Source organism: Apostichopus japonicus, chromosome 13 (assembly GCF_037975245.1).
Source record: "Apostichopus japonicus isolate 1M-3 chromosome 13, ASM3797524v1, whole genome shotgun sequence".
Lineage (NCBI taxonomy): Eukaryota > Metazoa > Echinodermata > Holothuroidea > Aspidochirotida > Stichopodidae > Apostichopus > Apostichopus japonicus.
The window spans coordinates 20,852,933-20,865,875 of record NC_092573.1 but is presented as its reverse complement, the minus strand read 5'-3'; the positions used below and the strand labels follow the sequence as shown (position 1 = coordinate 20,865,875).

The 12,943-nt window shown below is 35.6% G+C and overlaps 1 protein-coding gene across 1 annotated transcript; it reads right to left on the bottom strand.

Moving 5' to 3' along the window:
- Nucleotides 1–1,235: 1,235 nt before the first annotated feature.
- LOC139978669 (MFS-type transporter SLC18B1-like) lies at nucleotides 1,236–12,530 on the bottom strand. The gene is made up of 13 exons (XM_071989055.1): nucleotides 12,339–12,530; nucleotides 11,711–11,806; nucleotides 11,324–11,397; nucleotides 10,762–10,909; nucleotides 10,467–10,535; nucleotides 9,388–9,475; nucleotides 8,203–8,339; nucleotides 7,075–7,173; nucleotides 6,146–6,243; nucleotides 4,930–5,025; nucleotides 4,616–4,690; nucleotides 3,800–3,943; nucleotides 1,236–2,004 (listed from the first exon to the last, which is right to left on the bottom strand). The coding sequence occupies exons 1-13, from the start codon at nucleotides 12,507–12,509 to the stop codon at nucleotides 1,905–1,907; spliced, it is 1,395 nt and encodes a 464-aa protein (XP_071845156.1). The 5' UTR covers nucleotides 12,510–12,530; the 3' UTR covers nucleotides 1,236–1,904.
- Between the last annotated feature and the right edge of the window lie 413 nt (nucleotides 12,531–12,943).

Genomic DNA, 12,943 nt, shown 5'->3' with positions numbered 1-12,943 from the left:
TCCGTCCATCCACACAATTGTTAAAAAAATCTGTTTAAGCTCTATGATATTACTACCGCTCAATTTTATACACCAAACAATTCTTATGCAAAGTATTGCTAAAAATGTCAACATTTCTCTTTAATTTTCTAAACAATATATATTGTGGAAAGTAGATATATATATATGTTTAATTCGTAAAATATATATATATATATGCATTTGTAAAAATATATATATTTTCAACACAATATATATAGAAACATATGTAAAGAAATATATATATACATATTCGTAACTACATATAATTTAGTAAAAATATATATTTGTAATCGTATAGGTTTGTAAAATTTTTGTAAATATAGATATTTTACAAATATATATTTTATGAAAAATATATATTTGGTCAAAAATATATATTTTGTTAAAAATATATATTCGTGAAAAATTATATATATATGTTAATTATATATATTTAAAAATATATATATTTTAACAGCTATAGGCCTATATATATTTTTTACGAATTAAACATAATATATCTACTTTCAACAATATATAAAGTTAGAAAATGAGAGATGTATCATGTCAATTGATTTTTTTTTTGCCATCATTAATTGTTCATCTTTTGCAACAACAACATTTATTACATATTTTTTCTTAAAATACATAAACGCAAACATTCTGCATTAAGACCTTTATGCATATAAACATAACAGTAATGGCATAACAGCAACCACTATTCTTCAATTAAAAATGGGTACGCACTAAAAGTGGCCTTTAAAGTCTGGAACGGAAACCGCCCACATAATTTGTTCTTATGTAATTGATGTTCCACTTGTAGTTGAAATTTGAACTTATACAAAAATTTGTTTACAATTAACGAACCATTGTTAACTTTCTTCTGAAATATGTAATATTTGATATAAAATATTAGAAAGTTCAGTGGATGTTTTGATAACAGTTATTATCCAAAGAAAACATCTTTCTTGGAAAAAACAAACTGTCTATTGAAAATTTTTTGCTCAACGTCTAAAATAAAGCTAGCACTAATATTACATTCCCAAAAAAGATGTTCTATTGTTTCATCAAAAACTCCGCAGAAATTACAACGAGGGTTATCTGTCATTTTCATTTGAAATAATAAATAATTTGTTCCCAAAATACGGTGAAGAAAGCGATACTGGAAATACTTTATCTTTGTTTCCCTTAAAGACTTAAACGGAATTTGAAAGATTACATTCCATTGACTCTCATTTAAATCAAACTTATCATTCCATTTAACAATAGACGTGTCAATTGAGCTTTAATGTACATAAATGAACAATGAACACCAAAATAACAGCAACAAAAATTCAAATATCAATGTTTCCATGCAATAATGTCGATTATAGAAATAAAATATAGAAAATAACATCGACAAAATATCAAAAAATTATATTGTTGAGCATTAAAAATTTACCATTGTTTTAAATGTATGAACACAGGTGCTAAAATATCACACACAAGACTGATGGAGGGAATATGGATCGGGAATGCATCATTTTCAATGGTATTTTTTATCTACATATATATATCAGTTACAATGATAGAAAAAACAAAAAACTATCTTTTGCACGTATATTAGAGCCTCGACCATAGCATTCCTAACCGCTGAGGATATCCTTGGATTTTGGTGTACACAAGGTAACTTTAAGACTTAAAACTCATACTCATGTCTGTTGCATGACAACATATATCAAAATATATATGTACATACGTTTATAGGTTATGAATGATGGAGTCACGTATTGATAGAGTTAAATCGCAAAAGATGTTTACACTATCACGAATAAGTAACAAAGGAAAATCAAGGCACATAATTGTTTTCAAGATAACTGCTGTAATGTGTTCGCATATCCAGCTGCATGAGATGAATTTCCTCGTCAACATTGTACTGCACCATCGCTTAGGAGAGGACTCCGCTCACTAACTTCGTTAGTCCGAGAGTCTGAAGGTCCGAGGAAACGCCATGGGGTTCTTCTCCTGACATAGAATCAACAAAACTTTAAAGTAACATGGGATCCGTCAGCCTATTTTTAATAATGTCGCCTTTTACTAAATGCTTTTGATTGCTACAAAATTAGAAATGAAATATGTGTAATTATAGATTGAAAAATCTGAGGTAAATTTTTAAGGCTATAAAAGCCGTTATTTCTTCAAATATTGGAGAACTTGAGAAACTTGTTTCTATGACTACATAAGGTTATTGTGTCATCATGATCAGCCATCCATTTTATTATGCATTAATAAAATATGAAGAAGATTTGGACATTGAGATTAAAAACAGTCTTTACAAGAAAACTAGAAAGTCAGTTCACAAGAACTGTATCACATTCACAAAACTTGAATGCAAAAATGCATTGTGGTTTCGATGATGTAACATGAGAGACTTTTAGTACTCAATGTGGTACTCCTACACATCAAATATGAGGTCTTCCCATCTTGAAATATCGTTTTTACAAGGTTTCACAATTTGACCCCTGGTGACCCCAAATGACCTTTGACCCCCTCTAAAAACAATAAGCTTCTTGTACTCAATGTGGTACTTCGACACACCACATATGAAATTAGTCTGACATTCCCTTCTTGAGATATCGTGTTTACAAGGTGGGTGTCACAGATGCACTCACCCACATACACGCACACATACACACATTCGCCATCATGAATGCAAAAGTTACGATTATCATCAAAACCAAAAATGTAGAATGATTCTCTCTGGCCAAACTTCATTATTCAATTCCTTGATCATTGGAGGAGATATGATATATTGAAATCTTATAAACAAATGTGCCCTCTGTAATGTCATTCATAAGGAGCAAATCAAATTTCATTTGTTTTGTCTTTAAAAAAAAATTGAGTTAGCTCTAAGGTTGAATACTTCAGAGGTAAAATTTCTTTTTTGGACATTTATGAAGAGGAATATATATATTTTAAGTAACCTGCTGATAATTTCATGCAATTCTATCCAATGCTATGTTTGTGATACATTTGATAGGAATTCATACGCTTGTACAAAAAGTGCTAGCATCAAACAAGTGCCGTGTCATAGATGCACAAATCTGCAATGAGGGGTCGCTTTTGTTCTGAATTTGAATTCAGTCTCCTACTTTCAAGATTGGCTGCATCAAAAAAATGTGAATCATCTTCCATTGACAACATAATTGCTTCATTCTCATCCACTGTTGTAATACAACCAGAAATATCACATAGAACTATAAAAATATAGAAATATTATATGGAAACTGGTGTGTGGGCATTGTGGGCAAATTTCACCAAGACAGTATAATTAATTTCTTTGCTTCCAGGCTCTTTCTTCCCCCACCTCCCCCCCCCTTTCTCCCCTCCCAAAGAAAAAGATATGATAGTTTTCCCACTATCTGATACAACCTTGGGAAAAAAGCTGCAAGGCAGTTTGATCTGTCCTTCAACAATGGCATCAAAGATTACAGCAAAGTACATTTTATTTTATTTTATATTTTGAACATAATTTGAATCATTCTATGAAGCAAGTTGAGGAATCACCCATTTCTCTCTTTAAAATAATATACTCAAGGACATCCAGAGCCCGATCAGGCCACAAAACAATTATTTCGCTGTGCCCCCTGTTTTCAAAGTCTTCAGTTTTGAGAGTATATTAGTCATAATCCAATAATCCCCTGGGGCTCGTTAATCTGAAAAGGTAAAGCAAAGTAAAAGTTAAACCTGCACTTAACTATGTTGAGGTTTTAAAGTGTTGTCAATAACTGTAGAAATGAATGAGATGCACGAAACGTACCCTTTGCCACAGCGATATTCCCACATGCTGAAGAGCAGTATTACCCACATGACCACAAAGTTTAACATGGCCAGACCAGTAGCTGTATGCATAAAGCCAAAGCGATCCACCATGTAACCACCAAGAGTAGGCCCCACAAACGCTCTACGAGAAACCAACAAAGGAACAAAAAAGGGTAATAGTAATTAAAAAATACATACATACATACATGCATATACATACATGTACATACATACATATACATACATATACATACATACATACAAATACATACATGTACAAAATGTACTGTGCTGTAATATACATACATACATACATAAACATATACAAACATATGTATGAAACACCATAATATATGGTTTATTCAGAGCAAAGATGTTGTCAAAGAATATGAATTGATTAGCTGTGCGAGGATGCAAACGAATGAGGTGAAAAGTGGGGGGGGGTGGGGTGGGGAGAGGGGGTTAGAGAGCAGTACTGGATTAACACCCTCTCAGGCCCCAAGGTATCAAACCCGTTTTTGCCCCTCCACCCTTGATTAATCTTGCAGGCACATCCTCAGAATATATAATATTGGTATGTCTTATATGGAGGTGTTTTAAAGAGTCCATCTTGGCCTTGTGGCATTTTCTAGGACTAGTCTTATTTGCATCTTAAACATGTATTTGCATATTGAACAACTGAATGTCTTTTGCATCAAAATTGCAAACTAGATGGAATTGGTGAAAAGTGTAAATATTTGCTACAAGCTTTTTTAAGTGATGATAAAACCACTAGTTGCTTTAATGTTATAATCCAATACATTAACAACTTTACCCCAAACTGAAGAAGCTGTTAAAGAGACCGGAGACAACTGCCTGTGTAGATAAATCATTAGGTAGACCATACCACCTGTAAAGAAACAAAGCAAGAGCGCTTAATTAATAAAAGTAAATAATGACAAAGGAATGGAGATGGTGGAACACATGTTCCCTCAGCTCTCTCAAATGATGGCAATGCAACATAGTTTGTCTCCACCCCACCGCCCCTCCCTCCCCAACCAACTTCCCCTTTCCCATCAGCTAAAACATACAAACATTTATGCCTCTAGCAAACTGTCTTGGAATTGAACAGAAATGATGGAAACATACGTGGCTGATGAGAGAAGATCGAGTAGAGCAGGCACCAAGGCACAGCCGAGAGCTAGTCCAACCACGGCCAAGCCAAGTATGACCATCCAGAGGGCCCTACAAACAAGGAAAAGTGCTGTATACATGTGAAACAGTTAACCAGAGGGTTACATGTAACCAGAGGGTTACATGTAACCAGAGGGTTACACAGCAAAGAAATTATTATATAGACATTGTAAGGGCAGGATATCTCGGTTGGTAGAGCACAGGGCTTATAAACATGAGCTGACTGGTTTGAATCGCCCCAAGAAATGTCTTATCTTTTTTCAAATTGTCTATAATTTCTCAGTCAGTTTTCTGTCCGTGATGTGCTTAGGTTAAGAAAAGTATGTCAGATATCATAGTTCTCATATCAGTGAGGCATCAAAAATGTGCTAGAAATACCAATACATGATGATGATGACCATTCTCACCATTACTATCACCACAACCTTACCTATCATCACAACCATCACTATAATCACAATCAGCTTCACCATCATTGTCATCACCACCAAAGCTATCACCACTACAATCATCATCATCCTCACCACTGTCATTACCATCACTGGCACTATCATTACCACAGCTATCACCATAATCACCACCAGCTATACCATCACTGTCATCATCACCATCCACACCACAATCATCACCACCACCACCATTGTCATCACCACAACTGTCATCACCTTTACTGACACCATTATCACCACAACCATCATAATCATCATAATCCACCACCAGCTATACCATCACTCTCATCATTACCATCCACACCACAGTCATACCCACCACAATCATCACCACCACCATCATTACCACCACTGTTATCACCATTACTGGCACCATCATCACCACAACCATCATAATCATCATAATCCACCACCAGCTATACCATCACTCTCATCATTACCATCACCATCCATGCCATCACCACAGTCATCACCACCACTGACACCATCATCACCACCATCATCATCACCGAAACTATCATCACCACCATCATTATCGTAATACTAAGGAATTAGCAGAGAATTTCTTGGCTAGAAAGGGATTTAAATTATGTTTATGATTTCTAATTAAAATAGGTGACAATGATCCAAGCAGAACATGAACCATTAAACCCTTGACAAGAAACGGTTAAGGACAATTAGTCATAACGATCATAACGATCAACTTAATTGACTCGACTTACTGAGGCAGCTTGAGGAAGTATAGACTGGTGGGTCCCACGCAGAGGAAGGCAAAAGACAGAAAAAAGTAGCCAAGAACCATCATGATTCTTGTACTTTCCTGTAGATAAAAGATAGTGAGAAAATGTTGGCTTGCCTTCATATTATAAAAAAATGAGGATATAACAAAAATGTTATCATTGTTTCTCTACAATCTTGTACAGGGCTTGCCACAATCCAAGTCAAGCTATCGTTCTCCAACCACATCTTCTTGTCAGTAATGGAGACACACTTCTGGGTGGCATGCAGGGTTGGTAAGTTCCCCACCCCCCCTCCCCCTTTGTATTTCATGCGAACATGTTTTAGTACCAGCAATTTTACGTTAATTATTTTTGTATGAATCAGACAGACGACAGTGCAATCCTAATAAAAGAGTTTAATTTACAATGAAAACAAACTCAAACACACTCATTTTTTATAACAATTTTCTTTTACCACCTCTTAAGTCTTTCTAATCTTCCTATATTTTGGAGATTTTGGATTTTATTTACCTTTCTTGTTTTTTCCACAATGAAATCTCTTGAGGAAAATCAATATCCCACAATCTTGTTCAGATGGTTGGCAAGGTTTTTTCTACCCCTGGTTGTATTTTTTGGAAGCAATCTGATTTTTTTTCTTTTCCGAAGGATGAGATTTGAATAGTAAATACTTTCAGATCAATGCTGACTGAACAGAATCTGAGCATACTTTGTGAAAACACGCTTCATTCCGTTGGGACTTTTGAGGCACATCACTCACACTGTTACTCTAAATTGAGACTGTAATTCTCTGCACGACCAATCAGGGAATTCATCAATTTTCAGCATTTCTTTCTGGTACCCAGATGGAACTTAGACATTTTTCCATTTCAACATCTTTGTTGTTTGGAAAATAACGATCATAATAATAATACCGTTTTATCTGCAACGTATCCCCATAGAGGTGAAACCACTCCATAAAAGCCTCCGAACAGCAAGAATATTACACCGATAAGTTCAGGAGAAACGTGAAACTGTAAGTGGGGAGAGAGAGAAAGAGAGATGAAAGTTAAAGTAAGTTTGAAGAAATTTACTTTATGACTTTATGCCAAGAAATTAATCTGCTTTCAGAAAATAATTATGACCTAAAATAATACATTTACATTAAATAATACTACTTTTGTCAAGATGTTGAATGTCATCTAAGGCTGCTCATGCACAAATTAAGTTCAATGAATCTGTTTTGGTTTTATTCAATTTTTTTTCAAAATTTCAACAACTAAAAATCAAATTTTTATTTTAAAATGTTTTTTTTTCAATTTTTTTTTCAGTTTTCTTTTTCAAAATTTTTTTTCCACATATTTTTTTTTCACATTTTTTTTCAATGAATCTGTTTTGGTTGAGTTGTTAGCAATTGTCATGCACTGAAGAGCTTACTGTCATCAATTAAGAGTATTCCAAAGGTTTAGCACAATAAAAGGATTAATGATAACCTTGAAAACCGGAATAGCCCCTTGACTTATAAAAACTAAAAATTGAATTAGCCGGCTTTTAGGTGCTTAAATCCCAAAACAGGTACCTTTTAATAGTCGATATCTGGTATGATAATATTTCTTGTCTGTGTATATGGGTGTATTTGTTGTTATTGAAACAATGACACCATTTCACCCTTTACATTTCACCCTTTACATATAGGAGTGTTAACTCAGCGGTTAACGCCGGTGCCTTTCAATCATAAGGTCCCCCCTTCGAGTCACTCCAAGATTAATGTATGTCGTCCAGTTACAGAGTTGTTGACAATTGACAATTCATAACCATGGACATTAAATATGAATGTAAGAGACTGACTTCGGTCAGCTTGCGGCTTTGATAAGCCAATGAGGCTTCTTTGTGAGTTCCTGCTTGCAGGAGGATCTAAAATACATACATATACATTTATATACAAGAAGATAAACAGGCTATTGTTTAATATCTAATTGCCAGCGAGAATATCTCAATTGAATGACAAGCTAAAATAAGATAGAATGATGAGAAAGTAGAGGATAAATGTTCTTCTTCTTTACCAATGACAAATGAACTGAGAGTGTTGGATCAAGGAACACCAGAGATGCACTTCCTACAAACATCCCAAGAGCCACTGGATAAACGGCTGGAATCTGTAACATCTTCATAACTGACCCAGACTCTTGCTGGTCTACACCTGTGGAATTTATCATCGAACGTGTCATTGATTATCTGAAATGCTTACAAAGTTTGTAAAAAAACGGTGAAAGACAGCAGCAGTTGCTTTGCAAAGCTGTGACTTAAGCTGAAATCCATACCCTGTCAGTAAGATTAGCTGAGACCGTCAAAATGACAGGATTGAAAAAGGATTTTTTATTCAAACTCAGTCATCTTTTGAGAACCAAGTGGGAAAGTTAAGTTTCCCATCAGGCCTGTGGCGAGGAATTTGCAAAGGGAGGGGCGCAGCCTGTAGGCAAACTATGTAAGCGTAGCGCCACAAATATTGGCCGAAAATGAATCCCAGATTGCTGGAAATGGCATTTCCCAGGCCTTTTTAGTTGCATCTAAGCATTTTCTATTATGAAATTACTAGGGATATCATAAAAAAAAATATGCTCTCAAGGGGGGGGGGCAGTTGCCCCCTTCGCCACCCCAGTTTGTATCAGGAACGTAGCGAGGAATTTGCCAAGGGAGGGGCAAAGCCTGTAGGCAAACTATCCAAGCATAGCGCCACCATGGGTTGGCGCGAAGCCTAAAAGAAAACTTTGGCCGAAAATGCCTCCCAGATCGCTGGAATGGCACTTCCCAGGCCTTGTAAGTTGCATCTAAGCATTCTCTATTTTGAAATTACTAGGGATATCATAAACAAAAAAATTAAAAATATGTTCAACTGGGGGGGGGGGGCGGTCGTTCCCTTTGCCTCCCCTAACCTGTATGTTGTTATTTTTGTTGAGTCACTGAACATTCTTTACGTTGCATTCTCTATTTAACAAGTTGTTCTCACGAAAAAAGAGAAAACATAACACTATACAGAAACATGAAAGACAACAATGCTTTCTGTTATAATTAGATTTGACAAAAGGATGCAGAAAATTCCAAAATCAATGTCTCCATGGAAACTACTTGAGCTGTCTGTTATCGGATTTATACAGCTTGAAAAATGCTAGCAGCATCTTCAGACTGTCCTGGAGAGAATTTTCAAGTACATGCATGCGGTGAAATCATGATAAAGTTATTTAACTTACCAACGGAAGGAAGAATGAATATGTTAATGGTCACCGATGTCAGACAGACCAAGCCAAGGACGATGAAAGGCAATTTGTAGCCGCCAATCTTTGAATAATAATAAAAGGAAAAAGAAAATGTAATGGTAATAGAGATAGCTATCCTTGAAGATACTGTTTGTGTCATAACTTCATAATCATATTCCATTTCTTGTCAGAATCATTGAATTTAGTGGTGCATTGCTCTGTAAAAACTTGATGATATGCTTAGCAAGAAAGAGCAAACAAATATCCTCCTTTGCTTAACTTTCTCTTCCCTCATGAAGGTTAAAATGTAGCTTATTTATAGCCTTGACAGTCAGTTGGTGTATGGCAATGACTTCAGCCCTGATTCTTATATGGGAAGATCGGCTAGGTTTAAGTACTTCTGTTAAGAAAGTGTGATAGGCTTAGGTCTAAGTCTTGTTGGAAAAACAACTCCCTGTCTATCAACAGTCTTTCTCTCAAACTATCTCTCTCTCAAGATTTTAAACATCAGTTGTGACAACAATGCTAGAAACTAACTATGTAGTTTTTTAACATTTTTGCAGGGATGGAAATAGTATACTATAAATGCAGTGAGCTACAGTATTTTATGTTAATAGGAGAGCCATATTGATTACTATGGTATCGAAATATCCACTCGCACAACCAGAAGGGAACACGATCGCAAGGTTTGTTTTGCAGCACAAAATAAGTAATGAGAATATACAAGAATGAATTGAAACAAGATATACTATCTGGTCAGGCAAGAAAATGTGATGGCCATAATATAATAGACAAAAATAGCTAGCTGGGCTTGTATGTCAAGAGCTCTCATTACAAAGAATTGTATAAAGACAAAACTTCTGTTGTCTATTAAACTTTCAAGTGTTAGAACAGTCTCAAATTGAAACAGTCCAATTGCATGCTATTATCGAATGTATTCGTGTACTGCAGAAAAAGGATGAGGTTCTGCATTTGAAGTCTATTTAACCATGGAGGTACAGTAAAAACAGATGATTTAACTATATATGATGAGGATTGGAATGAATATTTTTCTGAACCTTCCGAATACTTACACCATAGAAAAATCCACCAAGAGGAGGTCCTATCATAAATCCTGCTCCGGAAAAGGTTTCCAAAAGACCCTGGACATCATGCCACAAAAAAAAAGGAAGGAAAAATGCTTTAGTCTTCAGCATATTTGAAGAGCTGAATATTATGTAAACCAGTATAACTATAGAAACACTGTAATAGTATTCAAATTCTCATGTTTTTTTTCCCCTTTAAAAATGACATTTCAAAATGAAAGTTCTGCCTATAGTCACCATTTTAACCTCATGGAGGAAAAGAAGGTTTCGATGTCAGACTCACTATTACTCGAGCGACTCTGTGCGGGAAGGCATTGGCAGCTATAGTCATAACAGCAGTCATAGATGCAGCCACTCCAAGGGCCTCGATGGCTCGTATCGCAAAACAATAGATTAAGAACATCTGAGGATCTTGAATTTCTTCTAATAACCTACCAATGTAAAACATTCAGTGGTGTTATTCCATGAAATTAATGGCCCCAACTGAACATAGTGTAACTTCAAAGATTATAGTATAATATGCAGTCACTAGTTGGAGGGATAGAGGGGGGAAGGGGGCAGGGACAGAGTGAGTGGCTTGGATAATTGCACTGCAATACTATAGCTCATACCTTTTTGCTTGATTGATGATAAAACATCTCTACATAAGGACACTTAAATAAACTGTTTTTCCATACTACTGTAAGTGTGAAAAAACAGCTCTTCTTTCTACTTGAATTATTTCTAACTTTCATGCAAAGGGCTGGGTGGGATTTTAGCTTTGGCACAAGGTGAGTTATGTAATTTAAGATACTGGTGAATTTACGACATACACATTATGCATTGCTACTCTGGTAACTACTCACCCAAAGAGAATGTTACAACTACCGGCAACCAATGACCCTGCCAGAAATAAATATTTAGCACCAAGAACGGGAAGCTGAAAGAAAAAGGTTTTACTCCTGTTATACCATTATATCATTAGAAAGTTTTGACAAGACATTGCAATGGGCAGGGGATATCATAGACTGACCTAAACACTGCAAACAACTTAACAATTTTACAAAATTTTCAAAATATTTCCTTTCCAATGCCCCCAACCCCCACACCTTCCAATTTACAGAACGATAGCTGCTGCTTTAAACGAGAAGCAGTTATCAACTATTGCGTGCGATGACTAATTCCCCCCCCCCCCCCAAAAAAAATACATCAAAGTCACTTTAAGTTCTAGGAGAAATACAGTAGCAACTCACATATTTTCCAAATATTGGTGCAGCAAAGAAGATGATCAGGTTGAAAATACCAAATATAAAACCAACTGCTGTTGAAGAAATGCCTTTCACTTTAGCCTGCAGAAAATATGAACACATATTTTACCAAACATTCTACTGCATCCTACTGTAGGTGACGAGTAAATTATTTTAGAAGACGGTAAAGCTAGTGTCATATTAGATAACAACCTGCTCAATGGAGAATGTTTTGGGGACGGGGAAAGGGACTATGCCCACCATCGATAAGCAGACCTATCCAGATGTAGGGGCTGGGTGAGAGAGTAGCTGGGTGCAAGATTTGATCCACCAAAACTTTTCTTCACAATCTTTGCATGGAATATGAACTGTCACATTAAGTTTACTTGCAGAAAGGCAAATGGCTATCAACAAATTAATTAAACAAGGTGACAAATGAGGAGGGAGGGGGTACTTTCATTTTCCTCAATTTAAAGGGACATTCAAAAGTAGATAGCCCGTCTGTCATCTCAAAATGAGAAATGGACATGAAACGTTTGTTCTAAGAGAATGAAAATGTCAGTTAGATATCTAGGGGTAAGTTGGAAAAGCAAACACTCTCTGTATTTCATTTTTTCTTTCTTTTCAGACTTACCTCGATTGGAAAAAATGGAGCTAAGATAGAGAATGACATCATATCAAACAGATAGCAAGTTCCGACTGCAAAGAATATTATTTTCTGTTTTCTAGTTAGAGGTGGTATAGAAGTGACGGCTGCAACGTTATTCACGGAGCAGTCCACACTTTTGTCATCTGAAGATATCATTCTGTGCGGCCTGGCAAATGCTAAAAATAAAAATATTAAAAATAAGGAATCACCCTTGCAGAATATTTCACATCTCAATTCATTTTTATTTTAGTAAATTGTCCTTCCACAACAAACCACACAACAATATCAAAATAATAATGACAAATTTACATAATTGATGAAAGTAAAAACACAATGTTTAGTTGTAAGAATGAACATTTTCTAGGAAGTCCTTAGAGATTTAACTCAAAATGGAAAAGTCCAATTTGCAGTGGTAACTGAACCGCAAAGGACACTCCAAGAAGGGTATCTAGTAGGCTTAACTCAAGTGTTTTGTGGGGGGTGCAAGTGTTTGGTAATGTTTGGGGATGTTGTCTACTGTTACAGTGTTAACAATGGCATAGTTTGGACAGGTAGCAATATCAAAACTATATCAATGCAGGCCAGTGAAA